Here is a 19,433-nt window from a genome sequence, read left to right as displayed (position 1 = left end):
TGGCCCAGGTGACACAGGGACACTAAAGCTACTTTAGAGAGGACAGACCCTCACCTGTACCCCTGCTGGGCAACTGAAACTCGGATTGGCAGCCCCAGTGCCCTATTGGTGCACAAAAAGACCCCAGTGAGCAGCCTGCAGATCCCTTCTGATTCATTATGGGAACAGGGCTGGGCAAAGAGATCCTTTGGGAAGGATGAAAAACAACCTTGGGGTGTGATGGAATAGATCCTGTGAGCCATGGGGCTGCCCCACGGCTCTGATCTGCTGCCTGAGGGGTGGATTTGGCACACACTGGTCAGGGACAGGGGTCCCTGTGACGCTGCAGGGTCACCCACCCATCTGAGCATCCTCCCTGTGTGCCAGCCCACCTTTCCTCCTCCTTACACCGTGCCAGGTCCAGCCTGAGTCACACACTGCCAAACCTCATCAGCACCCGGCAAATTCGATCCTGGTGCTGGATAGGGCTGTGGGCAGCAGAGCCCCGGGGTACGGAGAGCAGCACCAGCCGTGGGAGCAGACAGAAAGCTTCCCTCCCTTCCCCTCCCCTCCCCTCCCTGCCCTTGCCCAAATTGAATTTCCATTTCTGTTAGCAGGCAATGGATTATAGCTCGGAGGGGTGCTGCCTGCCTCAGCCCCTCATTTGGAGCATCAATTGTGTTTAAACTCCTTACCTGGAAGGCAGCTTTTGTTCCAGGCAGGCAGCCCTGGCTCCTGCCCATGCAGGCAGCTGCTCCCTGGCAGTGCCACCAGCGCCAGGCACTGCCCCTGCCAGGGCTCTGAAGCCACCACTTGTCCCCAGCTTTGCACCCAGGGTCATGAATGGTGGTGGAAGGCCATGGCTGTTTGTCACCAGGAGGGTTTTGATGCCTGTGAGAGGCTGACCTGGAATAAAGAAGGGATTTATTAAAAGACCTTCAAAAGATTCACCTTGGGCAGTACAAGAGTCTGGCCGTGGCTACACCCAGGATGGACCCAAGATGGACCCCAGGTCACGAGTTTTCTCACTTTTATAAGTTTTGGTCCATTTCCATATTGGGGTTAATTGTCCAATTCCAGCTCCAGATTCTTCAGTCCCATTCTCCCAGACTGCTCTCCTTAATTCACTGCTGTTTGCACTTCTTGAGCCTAAAGCTGGAAAAGATCTCAAGCTGGAAAAGGATTGTTTTGTCTAACTGAGCTGTGAGGAGAACTTGCTAACACTTCATACGAAGTTCGGAGTCACACTAAGGCAGTGCAGAATCTAAAAAATATGAAAGCTAAAACTTAAGGCATCAGTTTGGGTGTGTGAGATGGGGTCAGCAACACCCAGTGAGTGTTTAAAGGGGCATTCAGCATCCAGCACGGCCCAGGCAGCCCAGCCCAGCCCAGCCCTGCCCTGGGGCTCACAGCCCACTCCAGGTATTCCCTGGGCATCTTTTCTGCCTGGAGAGGGGCGTGTGAGGTGGGGGACACCCGAGTTCCATCTCCAGCACAGGCACCAGCACACTCCTGCTGGCATTCCCTTCCTCAGGAGCTCCCACACGGGCACCAAGTGGCTGCTCTGCCTTTGAGGAAAGGGCAGGACCCACAGCTCCCACCCCACAGCCCTCCCGTGGGATGCTGTTCCTGAATGGAGCGAGTTTCTGAGTCAGGAAACTCCAGCATTTCTACATCTCCCTGAAGTCTTAAAATAAACACCCAGAGCAGTGAGTGGAAAGCTGGATCCTCACTCCTTGCCTGGATTTATGAGCCACGACTCGGGAGAATCTGAAGGAGGGGGAGAGAGAGAGAGAGAGATGTACATAATTTTTTTTCTCTCTTCAAATAAATCCTCCGTGCTTATCTGCAAAGTTCAGCTGTTTTCAAGCTGACCTGCCCGTGTTCTGCTGCTCCACTGCAAATTCCTCCCGTACAGGAGAGCTCAGGAGCTCCACTTGCACACGCCAGCAACCTGGGGTTTCATCTCTGATAGAGGGAGGCAGAACTTGTTAGCTCAGGACCCCCTCCTGCCCCCGGTGAGGATCACTCTGCCTTCCTGCCGTGCTTGGCAGCTCAGCTTCTTCTCTTTACAATGAGGAAACGAAGCCAAGAGAGGAGGACAAGTGGGTGAATCTGCTTGGAGGAGATCAGGGATAGGGAAGGACAAAAATCTGTTCAATGGGGCTTTGTAAGGCAGCCAGAGTTGTGTAATGCTCGAGCACCAGGGCTGGGGGATGAGGGACATCCATCAGAACATCCATCTGATGCCTTCAGGGCGTCCAGGAACCAGCCCAAAACCTCAGGAAAATGCTGCATCCTCCTTCAGGAAGGTGAAGAGAGCCGTGCATGGGGTGAGGTGCAGATCCAGAGCCCAGGAACAGCTCCAGTGAACAGAACCCCGGAGATGCCATGCTGGGAGCATCCTGCTGCTATCCAGACGGGCTTTTTAAGGCTTTTAAGCAGCAGTGGGAGAGCTGGTGTGGGACTGGGCTGTGCATGGGGTCACTGGGGGAGGGATGGGGCTGGGGGATGCTGTATGGGACAGCTCAGCTCTCCATCCCTCCCTCTGCCCTGGCCTTTAGCCTGGCGGGGCTGAAGGAGAGCACAAACCCTGCGAGCAGCAGGTCACCAGCAAGGAGAGCCCGGCCGGGATCAATTGACGCATTCCTGAGTAATGGTTGTGTCTCAGGACAGTAAAACCTCACCGGGGTGCTCACATTGATGATTCATTAAAACGCCGAGCTGAATCCATTTCCTCTCCCTGACACAGGGCTGGGGAAAGGAGGATCTGCCCCTGTGACATTGCTGCAAGGAGCAGGAGTGAAACCCGAGCCCCGAGGGGACCCGAGGGGACTCCTATGGCAGGTGAGGTGGCATTAATAAAACCGACTAATGCGTGTGCGCGCATCCAAAAGCTGCAGGCAGTTCATTATCATTCCAATTAACGCGGGAAAGTTAATAAGCGATAGAGAATCCATCAGACTTTAAACAAATGGGAAGGGGGAGGGTTTAAAGGTGGCTTTAAACTGGAGCCGAAGTCCTAGCTGCTACAAAGAAAGAACAAATATTGAATATATCCGGTCCAGGCAGGTGGGGGCTTCAATGGATATAAAGTGGGGTGGGAGAGGAGCTCGGTTTGCTGAGCTTGAAAAGGCCAGAATTAAATCCCACAAAGGCCAAAAACGAGAGGAGAGGGAGAGGACACATCTCGTTCCTTGCTGTTTGAGGGAAATCAGCATTTCCTCTGGCACTGAGCTTTGCAGGGAAATAATTTCAAACCCTGTCAGTATTATTTAATGCCAGGGAGCTCCTCACACCAGGCTCAGGGTCCTTTGTTCTCATGTCTGGCCACTTTTGGGGTGATCCTAGGCTGGGTTATGTGGACACTCAGGCCAAAGGCACCACGAGCAGCACAGATCATGTCCACGAGGGCTCAGCCAGAGCAGCCTGTGAGCAAACAGCCCTCCCCAGCCACTAAGGAAGATTTAAGAGCGAATCACATCAGCCCAGTCAAACCCAATTGCTATTGATAATGTCCATGTGCAATTAGAGCCAATTAAGGGCAGACAGCAGATGACAAGTGTTTGGCCAGGAGCTGACGGGGGGTCAATACACCAGTCCAATTTCCCAACAACTAAATGCAATTAAAGAGTATCACTTACCCGGCTTGCCCAGGAGGGCCAGCACATAAATTGGCACAGCCAGGCACCGGGTGCTGTCCTGGCAGGATGCAGAACTCCAGGAGCAAGCCCTGCTCCTGCCCCAGCCTCAAGCTGAGGGAGGTGGCATCCATGTACTTCACCATGGTGGCCGCGTTCCTGGTCATCCTGGTGGTGGCCCTGCAGGGCTCGGTGCCCCGTGGGACTGATTTCCCCTACAAGGTGCCCCTGGATCCCCAGGGGCTGCTGGAGCTCTCCTGGAATGTCAGCTACCCCGAGCAAGTTGTCAACTTCCAGCTCCTCATCAGGGACCTGCAGTTTGGGCTCCTCTTTGGGATGTCAGACAGGGGCGAGTTTGAGAACGCGGACCTGGCCGTGCTCTGGAGTGATGGACACAACTCCTACTTTGGGGTGAGTCACTTGAGTGTTTGCACGGATGATTTTGGGGTTCCCTCCCTGTGAATGCATCTCTGAATCTGGCTTGTGGTTTGGGACATGCTGGGCCAGCCCCACTGCTCAGGGTCCAGAAGGTCTTGGGGGGGTTTCTACCCCAGAGGACCCCACAGATCAAATCCACACTGTGGGTTTGGCATGGGGGTTAACCCAAAAGAGAAAAGAATAAACACAGCAGCACATCAGCAAGGCTGGGTGTCTGCTGTGTTTAGGACACACACATTGAGGATGCATCAACACCCTGCTTCACTCATGTGCTGCTTCCAGTCACATTAAAAATTAACCACAGCTCCCATTAATGGCTGTGAGACAGGGCAAAAGTCACCAGGCAGAGAGGCTGCTCCTGCCAGCAGGAAGAACCCAGCTGAGAGTTGCATCCACAAAGATCAATGGGATAACAGGGCAGCCTGGTGTCTGTCAGAAATTAAAGGTGCAAATCTATTTGGGTGATATGTAAAAAGGGAGTGCAGGAAAAACTGATTTCCAGTCGTGTTGTTTGCTGTTGCTGCTGCAAACTCTGTCCTTCCTGCCACTGTCTGTTTGTTGGGTTCCTGTTTGGGTGGTTTTCCCAGCCCTGGGCTCTCCAGCCCTATCCCCAGCCCACCACATCAGGCTGATTGTGATTGTGCCTGGCTGCAGAAAGCAATTCCCATTTTTGCCCGTGTGAGGCTTCCCAGTAAGTTAAATTTTACCTCTCTGCTTCCTTCAAATTAACCATAAAACACATTCCTTCGCAATCAGCCGCAATGTGATCCGCAGTGCAATGAAAGCGTGAAAAGAAGGGTTTATTATCTGCGCTGCTTTCCTGCTAATTTCCAACCTTTCAGGGTCTGTGGTGGGCCAAATGCTGCAGGATTTCACAGCATCATGTTAAGAAAACATAAAAGATCATTTCTAATCTGCCTCCGTGTGCTTGCCCAAAGACAAACAGCCCTGAATGAAACGCCTGGCAGCGCTCGCTCGGGTTTTCTCTTTCACTTGGTGCTGAACACCATCCTGCAAGGAGATCTCAATAAATCTCTCCAGCCCCGGTTTTCTCTCTCCCAGCAGCTTTTCTTCTGGATAAGTGTGTTGGCTGTTAAAAAGATCCAAATTTGCTCAGCCCCCCGTGTACTATGAGATTAACTTGCGCTGCGTATTCCTATGAGAACAAATGTCATGCGAGCTCCGTGGAGCTGATTTCCCTCTCCCCCTCTAAGGACAATATGTTCTGGAAATATGACTCTATAGTTCTGGCTGAAATGATGCCAAGTTCCTTTATCTTTTTTCTTTCTGGTTTTTCTGCCCAAAAGAGGAGAACCAGTGCCACTTGTGTACATTCAGCCAGCTACTTCCTGGGTGACTTTTCTGAGTAAACGAGACCCACAGGAGAAACAAAAGATCAAAGAAACAACCTTGTTCAAATCCAAATTATCACAGGATTTTATGCTCCAAGCCTTCAAACCCTGAGGCACAGGAATATCCTACTGCTTTGCTTCTTGGGGTGGCTTTGTCACCACTCTCTACAGCAAGAGGATTTTGGGGGAGAACAATCTGACCACAAAAATTTAAAGATTTTGCAGAGGGGCAGCAATTTCTAGTGCTGATATTACATCCCAGTAAGGGTCTGATCTTAATCTGAGGAAGGCTGGTTTGGGCCAAGGGTTTTGGAGAGCTCAGCACCCACTTCCACAGGGTCCTCCCAAGACAAACACACCCAAAATACAGCACAGACCAATGCAACACCTTCACGTGGCCCTGGGGGCTTCCCTCCCTCCTTCCCAACCTTTCCCCACTCACATCTCAGCTTGTACAGGTCTTTCTGCAGACTGTTAGTGCTGGCTCAGGTATTTCCCAGGTCTGCCCAAGCTCCAGGGATCCTGTGGCAGAGGCCATTCCAGCCTGGATCTGCCCAGGAAATGCTGCAGGTGGGCATGGAGCAACCAAAGCACAGATTTCCTGCAGCCCTGGGGTGCTGGGGGTGGACAGGAGGAGGACCTGTGGTCCCTCTGGAGGTACCTCGTGGCTGAGCAGGCTGCTCTCTCTCCTGCAGGATGCCTGGAGCGATGCCAAGGGGCAGCTCCACATGGATTCCCAGCAGGACTACCAGCTCCTCGGGGCTCGCAGGGCTCCTGAGGGGCTCTACCTCCTCTTCAGAAGAGCCTTCAGCACCTGTGACCCCAAGGACTACCTGATAGAGGTATGGCATCGCCCTCACCCCACTGTGGCACCCCCAGCCCCATCCCATCCCAGCTCCAGACCTGTCCTGCAGGGCTGTGCCTGTTTGGGCACAGCATCAGGTGTTGGTGCTGTGTGAGGCAAGGAGGAAGTGAGCTACAGATGTCAGCCCTGGCCCATGAGTAATGTTTGGCACCATCTATTCACAAGCCCTTCAAAAGCTCTCTCAAGTGTAGCTTTTAGCTCGTTTGCATCATCAGCTCCTGTTGAACATGCATTGGGTCTAAATAAATCCCTCCTGCATCACTGCTCGGCAGTCTGGAGCCAACTGTTGGGAGTGTTACGAAGAGGGGTTGGTGTATCCACAGGAGGCAAACAGGAGGGTGTGACAGGAGCTGGGACAGAGGGACAGCAAACAGAGCTGCTGCTCTGTGCTCCCGTGTGGCTCTGGCTCTGCATCCACCGCTCCTCTCTGAGCTGGGATTTTGGATAAACCTTCCCAGTGAGGGATGGCAGACAGCTCAGGGTCTCAGCTACAGCCCCTGGCTGCAGGCAGGAATCTGCGCAAGGCTCATCTCACATGAAAGCCTTTGTGGGGAAGATATTTTAAAGCCAACGTGGGCACAGAGTGTCCTCGAGTTTTTGCTGCTGGTGTTCAAAAGCTTCTCTTCTGGTGAGAAGTGTTTGCCGTCTGCCAAAACACTGAGAGCCCTGGAGGGAACAATCTGTGTGTGAACCACGAAAACACTTGCTGGTCTTTATTCTCTGATCCTTTAAGAAAAGATTGTTCTCTTTTTCCTTTCTCCTTTATCTCCTGTCCAGAGCTCTCAGTGTTCTTGCTTGCTGTAGACTTTCAGCAGAGCTTCTTGTGGTACCTTCCACCTGAAAAGAAGCTGGAAGAAAAGGGAGGACCTCAGGGAGAAGTTTTGTTTCTGCTGTTACCCCCCAGGCTATTGCTGGGCTGCAGGGGGGGATGAGCCCTGCACTGATGGGTTTGTCCCAGCCTGGAGCTCATGAGGGGCTTGGAAGGAGCAGGGAGGATGTGTCACCCTTTTGGAATTGATGGGGAAAACTTTTCAGACTCTCCCACCAGGTAGGGAACCCTCAGAGCCCACATCAGCTGGAACGTCGAGCTTTCCTGGGACAGCACAGCAGAGCGAGCTGCTGGTGCAGTCAGGGTGGGGTCACAAGACCCATTTCTGGGTTCTGGTTTCTGCATGAAAACCCCGCTGCTAAATTCTGCTCTGGCTTCAGGATGGCACCGTGCACCTGATCTACGGCATCCTGGAGAAACCTGTGCACTCCCTGCAAGCCATCAACATCTCTGCCCTCCACGGGGGGCTGCAGAGGGTGCAGCTGCTGAAACCCAACATCAGCATCCCTGAGCTGCCCAGGGACATGAAGACCATGGAGATAACAGCCCCAGATGTTGTCATTCCCAGCCAGGAGACGACCTACTGGTGTTACATGGCAGAACTCCCAGAGGGCTTCCCCAAACACCACATTATCATGGTAAGGGGCAGGGGAAGAGGGCTGCTTTCCCCAGGGTAGATCAGTAATTGTGTTCACATCCTGCAAATTTCAGGTCACAGGGAGGATTTCAGTCCCTGACATCTTTTCAAATGTGGTCCCAAAATCTCTTCCAGGTCCACCCCATCAGTCAGGAGCAACCTCATGTTTCCTAGAGCAGGGGCAGGAGGGGATCAGGTAATGTTTTCCCACCTGGCACATCCAGCAGGTTCCAGGGCAGGCTCAGAGCTGACTCCTTGCAGAAGGAACAGACCCACAGCAGGATTTTGGCACACAGAGAGCCTTGAGGAGCATAAAAACACAGGAAACAAAGGAACAGGGCTGGTGAGAGCAGGGCAGAGCCAGCCAGGATGGGAACTGGCTCCTAAAAGATGAGGCATAGTCCAGAAAAAAAGAGACTTACAGACATAAATGCAACTTGTGGGTATTGCCCAGACATGTTGCTTGGGCCATCTCCTGCAAAGGAAAAGCAGAAACCTGCTGCCAACCCTGAGGAAAGGAGGAGCTCAGCAGGTGTGGGGGTGGCTCAGGAGGTGACCTGGCACATCCAGAGTCAAAACCACACCACGGGGAGAAGGAAAAACCTTGAGACACTCGAGCTGCAGCGAGCGCTCAGTGATTGTGAGGGGAGAGACGGCGCTGCAAAGGCGGGCTCAGAAGGAGGATTTTCTGTCTGACAGATGGTGTGAAGTGAATCATCTGTGTGTAAGTAAGAAGTGTGTAACTCCTGATACCTTCCCTGCTGCAGATCACTTCTGCAGCTGGCACTTTTAGCCAGAGATGTTCCTCAGGCTTGAGTCACTCTCTCTACCCCAAATCCCCCTCCCTGTGCCCCGAGCAGCTGTGGGGTAGAAACAAAACCCAAGAGCTGCAGGGAAGAGCTACAACAACACAGCCAGGACTCTCTTTAGGAAAAAGCAGCATCCCAGGGCCACCTCAGCCCTGCAAAACTGGTAAAGTCATGACAAAACTGACCAAGATCTCCTGCTGATCCCTGTCCTTTGCTGGAGAAAGGATGAGCTGGTTCTCTGTGGGTTCTGGGTTGGTCCCTAAGCCAGCCAGGAAATTAAATATTTCCAAAACTGACCTAAATGCTCCTTAGGCACTAATAACATGTTGTTTCCCCTTTGAAGCACCCAGGTGCTTAACTCTGCCATAATCAAAATATGAGGTGATATTGGCCCTTGGTGCCTCATGCCCAGAGCAACCTTTCCTCCCCGTCCTGTGGCAGGTCACAGATATTGCTGGATGTCACAGATATCCAGCCCCAGGGATGGGCTCTCAGTGTGTCCTCTTGATGCCTTGAGAGGCTGACCTGGAACAGAGGCTGGACAGAGTTAAAAGAATAAAGTAGGCATTTATTAAAAGGTCTTACAAGGATACAGCTTGGGCAAGTGCAAGAGCTTTGCTGGGGCTTTGCCCAATGTGGACCCAAGATGGATCATGAGTTTTCACACTTTTATAAGTTTTGGTCCATTTCCATACTGGGCTTAATTGTCCAATTCCAGCTCCAGGTTCTGCAGTCCCATCCTCCCAGACTGTTCTCCTCAATTTGCTGCTGTTTATATTTTTTGGGCCTCAGGCTGTAATGGCTGTCCTCGGCCCTGGGGCTGGAAAAGGATTATTTTGTCTGACTAAACTGTGAGGAGAACTTGCTAACACTTATTATGAAATTCAGAGTCACACACCAAGGCAGTAAAGCATTTGAAAAAAATATGAAAGCTAAAATTGAAGGCATCAGTCTCCCTCCTGGACCTGCTTTTCAGTACGAGCCGGTGGTCACGGCGGGCAACGAGGCTCTTGTCCACCACATGGAAGTGTTCCAGTGTGCAGCTGAGTTCGACAGCTTCCCCCACTACAACGGGCCCTGTGATTCCAAAATGAAGCCAGACAGGCTCAACTACTGCAGGCACGTGCTGGCAGCCTGGGCCATGGGGGCACAGGTGGGTGTGACAAGGGACATGTCCCCACCCTGGGTGACAACTGCTCTGCTGCCTCCCAGACCTTCCCCATCCTCGCCCTGTTCTCTGCTGGGGTTTGGCTTCAGCCCTGTCTGAGCTTCCCAGCCCCTCCTGGGTGTGTTGGGTTTCCTCCCTGTCCCCAGCCCTCCTCCTCCTCCTCTTTGGTGCCATAAATCAGTGGGGTGGGACACTGGAGCAGCTCCCCAGGGAATGGTCACGGCTCCCAGGCTGAGAGAGCTCAAGGAGTTTTTGGACAACGCTCTCAGGCACTTTGGGGATTCCCTGGGCTGGAATTCAAGCTGGGTTTTGATGATCTTTGTGGGTCCCTTCCAACTCAGGGTATTTTATGACTCTGTGACAATACTCAGGTGTTGTGCCACTGTGTGTGGAATGAGAGAAGCTTTTGGGAGCAAGGGCAGCTCTTCAAGCACAACCAAGGGTACAAATCACATCCCTCAGCCCATGGTGTGGGTCAGGATTATGCCTGCATGTTCTCTGAGGCTTTCCAGCCTTGTTCCCAGGAAAGCCACCCCTAACACCCTCCCTTCTGCTTCCAGGCTTTCTATTACCCTGAAGAAGCAGGTCTAGCCTTTGGTGGCCCAGGCTCCTCCAGATATTTGCGTCTGGAGATCCATTACCACAATCCCCTGGTGTTCAAAGGTGAGGGGCTGGGTGCTGCTGCCCACTGCTTTACCTGTTAGACCATGGCAGGAGAGCTGGGGAAATTCCAGGGAAGCTCTGACACCTTCTGGGGAGACCTCTGGCCTAAATCATGGTGCTGGAGATGCTGATGGCCCAGATCTGCCCCTGCAGGAAGAATACATGAAATCCCCACCATGCTGCTGCTTTTCTGGTCTCAGCAAAGTCATCCTCACTGAAGTGCATGCCCAGAGGTGGGGAAGGGTGCTCGGGAAAGGAGCCTGCAGGCAGAAAATTGCCCCTACAGAGATCCTGCAAGGATGTGATGATGCAGGGCAACACCAGCGTTTAGCTGGGCTGTCTCAGGAATCTCCCTAAATTCCACACAAGGTGGTGGGGCCGGGTCTGAGCTCAGAGCAAGAGTGACAGCAGTGCCAAGTCACCAGAGAGAGCAGGCTGCCTGGGGAGGGGGGATGTGGATGTTGTGTTCCTGTTCTCCTGCTTCGATAACATTGTCAGGAGACACATTGGAAAAAAAAGAAGGATTCCAAACAACCCAGTTTCTTCATTAACATAAAAACAAGCAGCTTCTTGACTACCCAAGGATATTTTTAGGAGGCCAGAGCATATGTACCGTGCATCAATCATAGCACATTCGGCAACTTGAGAAGAAACACGGCTATAAATACGGAGTTCACGTCTTCCATCATTTATCTGCTTCTGCGTGTTAACCAATAGTGTCTCCCCCGTTATTCTTGTCCCTGGGTGGGCTCCAGCCTGGAGACAGGGAGCTCAGAGCTGGTCTGAACCCCTCCTGACCTGTTGACCCCACTCTTTCCCTGCGTGGCCTTTTGGGATTTTGGGATGTACCCGTTAAAGAAGCTGCAATGAGCCACGTTCCATTTTGAGGGAGTCCTCCAAAGCACCCCATGCTCTGTCCCTCTGCTTTGGGCTCTCCAAAGGCACTCCTTACCTTGCTGTCCTGGCACAATTCAGGTCAGTGCCCTCACCAGGGAGCCAGGTGCATCTGGGGCCACGCAGTGAAGAGAATCTGTAGGATTTAAAACAATTTCAAACAGATGAAGGAAGCTGGGAGTGAGAGGCTCCCCACGGCAGCACAGCATCGTTTTTCACCTCTCCTTGTTTTTCACCTTTTGGCCTTGTCCCTGCAGTGACTTGTCCTTGTCCCCTGGCCCACCAGGTCGCCGTGACTCCTCGGGGATCAGGCTGTACTACACGGCCACCCTGCGTCCCTATGATGCTGGGATCATGGAGCTGGGCTTGGTGTACACCCCAGTGATGGCCATTCCCCCTGGAGAGGACAACTTCATCCTCACGGGATACTGCACTGATAAATGCACCCAGCTGGTGAGTGCCTGTCCCCTCCACCTCCGAGGAGAAAGGTTGCCCGTGGCTTTTCCCTGGCTCCAGGCAGCACCAATCTCCAGGCTCCCAATTTAAACTCACCGTGAGCTAGTGCTGGAAAGGAAAATCTGCTGTGTACAATAAACAGAGAGCAGCTGGTTGGGATGTGCTGAATCCCCCTGGAAGCAGCTCTCCTGGGGAGCCATCTGCTCCAGCTCCCCGGGGTACCATTCCCATAAAACTCAGTGCCGAGCTGGCCGTGTCCCAGTGGTGCTTTCCCTCACAGGGATGGGAAAATTGGCTCCTGCTCCCAGGGAGCTTGCCAAGAGCTCTCTCAAAGATGGTTCCAAAGGGCCCACCTTGCTTTCTCAGGGAAGTTTTAGTGTGTGTTTTTGGAGGGCTTACCCACAAGGTGCCACCACTAACGAGGGCAGGGCAGGAAGCAGGATCTGGCTCAGCTTCTCCTGCTGCCCTGGAGTGTTGGTTTGGCAGCAATGAGGGTTTGTCCCCCTGCAAGGAGCTCACTGAGATGCTTTTCCAGGAGTACAGTGATCCCCTAAAGCCCATGTGAGAACCAGAACAGGGACAGTGAGTTCCCAGCACACAACAAGGGGATGGGAGGGAGGGGAAAGGGACAGGGCTGGCCATGGTGGCTTGAGCTGTCTGTCCTTCCTTCCTTCCTTCTTTCCTTCCTCCCCCCAGGCTCTGCCCGCTGCTGGCATCCGCATCTTTGCTTCCCAGCTGCACACACATCTGGCCGGGAGGAAAGTGGTGACGGTGCTGGCCCGGGACGGGAGGGAGCAGCAGGTTGTGAACGCTGACAGGCACTACAGCCCTCACTTCCAGGTACAAGGGCTGCAGGGCCACTGGGGGACCTGGCTGGGTGTCACCCCTGGGCACAGTGGCACAGCACTGCTCTCATGTGTCCCCCCCTTTCCTCCTCTCCCCTCCCAGGAGATCCGCATGCTGAAGGAGGTGGTTGCGGTTTTTCCGGTGAGTTGCTCCAAAAAATTATTCCAAAAGGCACATCCTGATCCCATGGCCCCTGAGTTCCCTCCTCTTTCCATCACCCCATCCCATCTGGGGACTCCCAGGGGGGCTGGAGTGAGGGTCCCTGGGTCATATCTGCCACCTCCCTGCAGATGCTTTGGGGACAAGCAGGCCCCCTCTCATATGGCACAGAATTGGTGTGTGGGCAGCCAGGAGATAAATTAGGCTCCTAATTTATCTGGGCTTCGTCTGGCAGAGGGAGGCTCCTTAGGGGGGGGAGGATGAACCATGGTGGTGCCCTCTGTCCTTGCTTGATGGAAGGAGAGGAAGAGATCTGGCATCAGAGTGGGAGTGGGTGGGAAAACAGGGGTGGAACCTGCCCCAGGGCACTTCAGCTGGGGAAGGACCTGACTGCAAAGCTGAGGGCAGTTCCTGGAGCTGCTCAAAGCACTCAGCACCCACTGGAACCATGCCCAGGGCTGTGTCCTGGGTGTCCTCATAGTCCTCAGCACTGACTGTGCCAGGAAGGCTGTTGTGCCATCAAGTCAGCTCTGGATTTGGCACTTCAGACTCTTGCCTAAGTGCAATTTTAAGGTGTTTTCAACCCTGCAGAAATTCTTAAAAAGTGAGGAAAGCAGGAAACACCATCCCTGGGATGCAGCTCTGGGGAATCTCCCCAGGGGATGCAGGTTTAGCAAGGACTCCTGTGGGGTTGCAAGCTCCTGATATGGGGAGCAGAGATTTCTATGTGGAACACTCCCCAATCCCTATTTTTTCCTTTGTTTGACCCCCCCAGGGCGATGAACTCATCACCACCTGCACGTACAACACGGAGGATCGGAGCAGAGCCACCGTGGTGAGTGCAGGGGCAGCTCCCCTGCCTTTGGGGGCAAGCCAGGGTGGGTTGGGGGCACCCCCAGAGTGGGCACCTGCATGAAGCCAGGCTGAATCACAGCCAGAAGCAAAGGGAGGGTGGGAAGAAGGGAACTCACAAGGCTCTGCTGCCTGCAGCGGGGATGTGAAGGTGCTAATTGTGAAGTAGCATGTGTCACTCTAATTCCCATCACAAACTGTTCCACCAGGGATTAATTGTAATTAAAGAGAAGTGGCATTTTTTGACAGTGCATGTTATTTCCTTACATAGGCAGTGGGAAAAAAAAAAAACGTAAAAGAGCCTGTCAGAGGTACAATCAACAGGGACAAGGCTAAATATAGAGGAGGGATTATAGGAAATCTGCATTTTAATGTAAACCACACGGTCTAGCCTGGAAGTCTATCCTTGCACAGAGGGCAGACAAGCAGAGAGCTGCCCATTCCATGCACCTGAAGGGGAGTGAATACCTGTAATCTCTATCATCTCATCTCTATTTATCCAGATATAGCTATAGACAGGGATTTTTAGATCCATACGAGCCTGTACCCAGAGGTGTGAGCTCTGTGTCCCCCTGCCCTCCCTGCCCCTGTGCAGCCCCAGCAGGGCACAGCCAGACCCTGCTTCCATCACCTTCCTGCCTGTGCCACAGGGAGGGTTTGGCATCCTGGAGGAGATGTGTGTGAACTACGTGCACTACTACCCCCAGACCCAGCTGGAGCTGTGCAAAAGCGCTGTGGATCCAGGCTACCTGCACCGGTACTTCAACCTCGTGAACAGGTGAAGAGCACAGTGGGGCTTGGGGGACAGGGAGCACTGGGACAAAAGCCAAACCCAGGGTTTTGGGGATGATTCTGTAGTGAGAACCACCAGGAAGGGAAAGAAGTCCCTGGGAGCGACTTCTCAGCAAGAGTCAGTGTGTGGCCAAGTGCATAAATGCAAAATATTCCTTATAACCCAGGCAGACACCAGGGATCCACGCCAGGGGAGGAGGCTGCAGCCCATCCACCCACGAGGAGAGGGGAGATGCTGACCTTGCACAGGGTGTCCTACCCAAGGGCTGGTCCCAAATCCTGCCCTGCAGGTGCTGGCTGCTCCAGGCTGTCCCTGAGCCATTCCAGGACACTGTTCAGGCAGGAAGGAATTGGTCACATCCAGCACAGCACTGCTGCGTTTCAGCATGGCCTCTCTCCTGCCCAGGTTTAACGATGAGGAGATCTGCATGTGCCCACAGGTCTCTGTGCCACAGCAGTTTTACTCCATCCCCTGGAACACGTTCAACAGGGATGTGCTGAAATCCCTCTACAGCTTTGCTCCGATCTCCATGCACTGCAACAAATCCTCTGCTGTCCGCTTCCCGGTAGGTACAGCCTCACTCCCAAAGCTTCCCAGCAGAATTCCCAGATGTAAAGTCGGGTCTCTAGTGCTCAGGACACATCCAAACCCAGCAGGCCCAGGGCAGGGGGCTGGAGCTGCCTGGAAATTCCTGGCATGAGCAGGACACGGAGCCCAGCCCAGCCCTGTGCTTAGACAATACATCTGGAGCCCACCACGGATGCTCCCAGCCAGATCCAATTAGGAGATGCATTTGCATAAAGTGATTTGGAGGCTGCTTTTGCTGACTGTTAAAGTAGGGCCAGATCCAAGGAGAAACGTGAGGTGGTTTTTAGGATTTTGGCAAATCACCCCAAGTCCCAGCAGAGCAAGCTCATTACACACAGCATCTGTGCAGCCTCCGAATGTGGTGATCCAGCAAAACGTGAAGGATAAAGGACTGGGAGGTCTTTAAAATAAAATCAGGCCCAGAAACGAGGGACATGATGACGGTGATGAAGATTTAAAACCACTGCTGGCATCAGCTTCCAATGCCATTTATCAGTGTAATAAATTTGGATGATACCTTGCTCCTGGATCCAGTGCTATCCACTGCAGCACAGGAGGATGCTGAGCTGATTGCAGGCATGACCATCAGCTTCCTGCCACAGTAAATTCCCTTTAGCAAAGTTTCACCCTGGAGTGGGCAGTAACCTTTCCAGTTTCCTGGAACTGGACACCAGGCACCTCTCAGCCATGCAGAGCTTTGCTGCAGGGACAGAAGTGCTGCAGAAGTTTTGTGCAGCAGCAGAATTATGAATTGAACCGCTTAATTTACGACCCAGACAATTCCCTTGATTTCAGAGAGGTCTTGGGGGCTGTCAGGAAGGGACTCGAGCAGACCAGAGGCAATGCTGGCACAAAGTGGGTCATGAGCATCACGGTGAGGGTGAAGGAGCCTCTGCTCCGCTGGTGTTTCAGAGCAAGCCCGGCTTGGAGACATCTCATTTATTCCATACTGTTCCTGCCAAGAGAAAAGCACCAGCTCCTAATTAAGCTCGTGTTTTTGCAGTTCAGTGATCCCAAATCTGATGATTTCTGGAAGGAGCTGAGTGCTGTTAATTATCCAGCCAAATCTCAAGGTAACACTTGTGAGCGGCAGTGGGGACAGTGCCGTCCCCAAGTTCCCCTGCGCCCGCAAGGGCTCGCAATAAACTCTAAACGCAATCTCTCTTCAGATTTCCACTCGAGAGCACTGAAAACAACAACTGTCAAGACACTCCACATGCCTTTGATCTCTCCAAAAGCAGGCTCAGGGTTCGGGATGTATCAGCAGGGCAGACGCTACAGCAGATGGGCTCAGGGCTGAGCCCTGGAGCACCCTAAGGATGATAAACTGCTTCCCTAAGCCATAAGGGCACAGGAAAGGAGTTGTTTCTCCAGCTGGTGCTCCCCTGCAATGCTGTGCCCTCTCTGGTCACTCCCCATGAGCTTTGGAAAGGTCCCTCCATCCCACTCAGGTGTCCCCAGGGTTTTCCTGGTGCTGGTGCAGGCTCTGGCCCATTTCACTTGACGCACCAGGAGAAATTTCAGCTGAAAACATAAATCCCACTTTCATCTCGCTGATGACTCACGACTCTACCTCTCCTCTCCAGACCTCCCTCCTCCTGCTCACGCTGTGGCTCAGCCTCTCGCTGACATTTCCACATGAACACGCAGCCAAACCAGAGCATCACCACCCCGGAGCTGAGCCCCTGTGCCCTCCCAGCCTTGCCCACGTCTCCAGTGGCCACCAGGCCAGGCCAATGTCACATCTGAGTTAGATCCTGCTGGGCAGGCTCAGCCCCGGGCACTGCCTGCACCTGGCAGGTTGATCTTTGCAGGGAGCATCCTCAAGACAAGGTGCCTCCATGGATGCACAGACTGGGGGGGATTTGTCCTGGCTGTGGTCACCATGAGCCCTGATGGCTCTGACAGCCCTTCCCTGCCTCTGCTCCACGGCACCTCAGCCAGGCTGCTGCATCCCTCCTGCTCCACGGGCACATCCAGGCTGGAAATTCCTGCCAGTACCTGGTAAGGGAGCGTTTTCCAGAGTCCCATCCCTGTGGGACTCCCTGGTTTGAGCTGTCTCCACCTGACTCGGCACGTAACGCTTTTTGGGGTGGAAACTCCCCAGCTCGGGTGGATTTGTGGAACATGGAGCACCTCAGACGTCTGCACCACTTAGGGGATGTGTAGGTGCTTCTGCACTAGGAATAATTAGTGATGTCTCACGAGAAGACACCCTGATTTGGGCTAAAAACCACTTCAGACGTTAGAACTCGTGTCATTTCTCCAAGCAGACAGAAACACCGAGCCTCCAAAACCTTCCTCCCTTTCCGGGGAGAAGAATTCCCACCTGCCAGTGCTCTCAGGTGCTGACCTCTCTTGCAGGGCGAGTGGGAGAAGCAGCCGCTCCCCAGCATCACCGAGAGGCTGCGGGAGCGCATCCCTCGCTGCCCGCCCGCCCCGGAGCCTCATCCCGCTGCCCCCATCCCCCTCAACCTGGGCCAGCTCCGGAGGGACTGACCCGGTGCTGCCATCAGGACGGGCATCCATCCAAGGGGAGCATCCTGCCCGCACAGCCGTGCCAGCCCTGGCCCTGCCTGCGGAGGGGGTTAGAGCTCATCAGGCAGAGTTCAGAAAGTGCTCCGGGGATGGGAAGCGCTATATTTAGTGCGTTATTAGCAATGCTGGCTCTGAGTAATGCTGCTTCCCACCCCCGGAATAATAACGGCGAGGTTTGCTATTGTGCGGCCCCAGGGAGGAGGGGATGGAGCTTGTTTGCCCGCAGGGAAACTGAGGCACGGAGCAAAGGGATGTGTGGGAGCAGAATAAAAGCCTTGCCGGTGTCCCACGGTCCCGTCTAGCTCAGGATGGCTCCACAGGTGCTCCCCCACGCTGGCAGCTGTGGCAAGGATGGATGGAAGGAGGGAGCACTCCCCTCCCTCCTGCAGCTCCCCACCACACTCCTTCCCCCACTCCTCCACGCTCAGGATTATTCCTCTCGATGCCACCCGACGCCAATGGCTGGGAACAAACGATACCTCTAGGATGGGGCTTGGAAAAGGGGAGGGGGGCAAGGGGGAATGACAAATCTTTCGTCAGGAAAAAATTGCTCCATTAAATATCTAAATGTAAAATAAATTGGTTTTTGCTGTTGAGCTCTGAAGGGAGAACATTCAGGGGGAGCAAAAGAGAGGCTGGAGGCGTTGCAGGGAAGTCCATGTCCATCCCAGCTTGGTGCCTGTCCTTGCTGCCTGGGACAGGTAGGGTCCCCAGATTTCCTTCCCAGCCACCTTGAGTGTAGGAGAAACCTCAGGTCAGAGCACTGCACACCAGAAAAGCAAAAGCTGATCTTCCAGGCACAGAGTGGATGCCTGGCTTGGCAAGGAGGCAGAATGCTCCTTCACTCAGAACAGGACTGTGGCCACCCCTCCCCTGCCCTCCGCCTGCCAGAGGGAGGGCAGTCACCTCCTATTCAAGAGAAAAAATCATCTCAATCTTGTTTTTTAATGTTTTCAGTAAAACCAAAGCATTTCAGAGTTCACGCTCTTGCCCGTGGCGCTCGTGGCACGAGGGTAAGGAATTGAAATCAGCTCCAAAGAGGGTACGACCCAGGAAAACCTAGTCAAGGGAAAAAAAACGAAGAGCAGGGAGTGAGATTATTTCTTCAGGCGGGTGAAAGCTTCAGCAGAGAGCCCAGTGAGGGGACCAGACAGAGCAAGGGCTGGCGATGGGGATTGCTGATCCTTCCCTTCAGTGCAGGCTGTGTGCGTGTGAGGGCAAACCCTCCCTGCTGCCCCCGGGGCTGGCTCTGAGCTGCCACAGGCTGCAGGGGTTTGAGCTCACAGCTCAGCCTCTGCCAGCATCCCCCTCTCTGAGGGGAGCTAAAAGGAGCCACCTCCAAGGTGACCTTTGGGAAGATGCCACAAGGGACCAGGGAGCTGCCAGAGGATAGGGCCAAGGGCAGCTGTGGGGCCAGTGCCCTCGCTGGCCACCTTACACCACAGCCTGTGCCAGGAGCAGCCCAGGAGAATTGTGGCTGCCCCTGGATCCCTGGAAGTGTCCAAGGCCAGAGTGGATGGGGATTGGAGCAACCTAGGATAGTGGAAGGTGTCCCTGCCCATGGAACCCATGGAATGAGATGGGCTTTAAGGTCCCTTCCAACCCAAACTGTCCCGTGATTCTGTGAGTGTGACACACAAACTGGCAGAGAAGAACCCCCAGTGTGAGCCTGGGCAATTACCCTGCACTTCTGCCCCTTCCCTCCACGGCCCCACCCCAGCAGAATCCCCAGGGCACAGCCAGGACGAGGTGACACCCATGGGAGTGGGGATAGACACACCAAGGCACCAGAGGGACGGCAGGTTTGGAGGCTCCAGCTGTATTAACAGCAGAGTTAGTTTTAAAAAAATTCATTTCCAGGCAGCGTGGAACTTCATTTGGGGGGAAAGATTTTCCAGCAAAGTCAAAAATTGATACCACTTCACA

The 19,433-nt window shown here is 53.8% G+C and overlaps 1 protein-coding gene across 1 annotated transcript; it reads left to right on the top strand.

Annotated features, from left to right (window-relative positions):
* Positions 1-3,599: 3,599 nt before the first annotated feature.
* On the top strand, positions 3,600-17,468 carry DBH (dopamine beta-hydroxylase). Its single transcript, XM_014873117.2, has 12 exons — positions 3,600-4,031; positions 6,106-6,252; positions 7,485-7,742; positions 9,527-9,703; positions 10,279-10,381; positions 11,562-11,728; positions 12,428-12,571; positions 12,680-12,718; positions 13,512-13,571; positions 14,239-14,366; positions 14,787-14,946; positions 17,334-17,468. Exons 1-12 carry the CDS (start codon positions 3,600-3,602, stop codon positions 17,466-17,468), a joined length of 1,950 nt encoding a protein of 649 aa, XP_014728603.2.
* Positions 17,469-19,433: the final 1,965 nt, after the last annotated feature.

This window comes from Sturnus vulgaris, chromosome 22 (assembly GCF_052056855.1).
Source record: "Sturnus vulgaris isolate bStuVul1 chromosome 22, bStuVul1.hap1, whole genome shotgun sequence".
In the NCBI taxonomy this organism is placed as follows: domain Eukaryota; kingdom Metazoa; phylum Chordata; class Aves; order Passeriformes; family Sturnidae; genus Sturnus; species Sturnus vulgaris.
The sequence above is the reverse complement of the archived record's forward strand: the minus strand, read 5'-3'. Positions and strand labels throughout refer to the sequence as shown.

Coding starts and splice junctions, on each gene's coding strand:
- DBH (XM_014873117.2), top strand. CDS start 3,600: ATGCAATTAAAGAGTATCACTTACCCGGCTTGCCCAGGAGGGCCAGCA. Junction 11,729..12,427: donor CTGATAAATGCACCCAGCTG/GTGAGTGCCTGT, acceptor TCCTCCCCCCAG/GCTCTGCCCGCTGCTGGCAT. Junction 14,367..14,786: donor TACTTCAACCTCGTGAACAG/GTGAAGAGCACA, acceptor TCTCCTGCCCAG/GTTTAACGATGAGGAGATCT.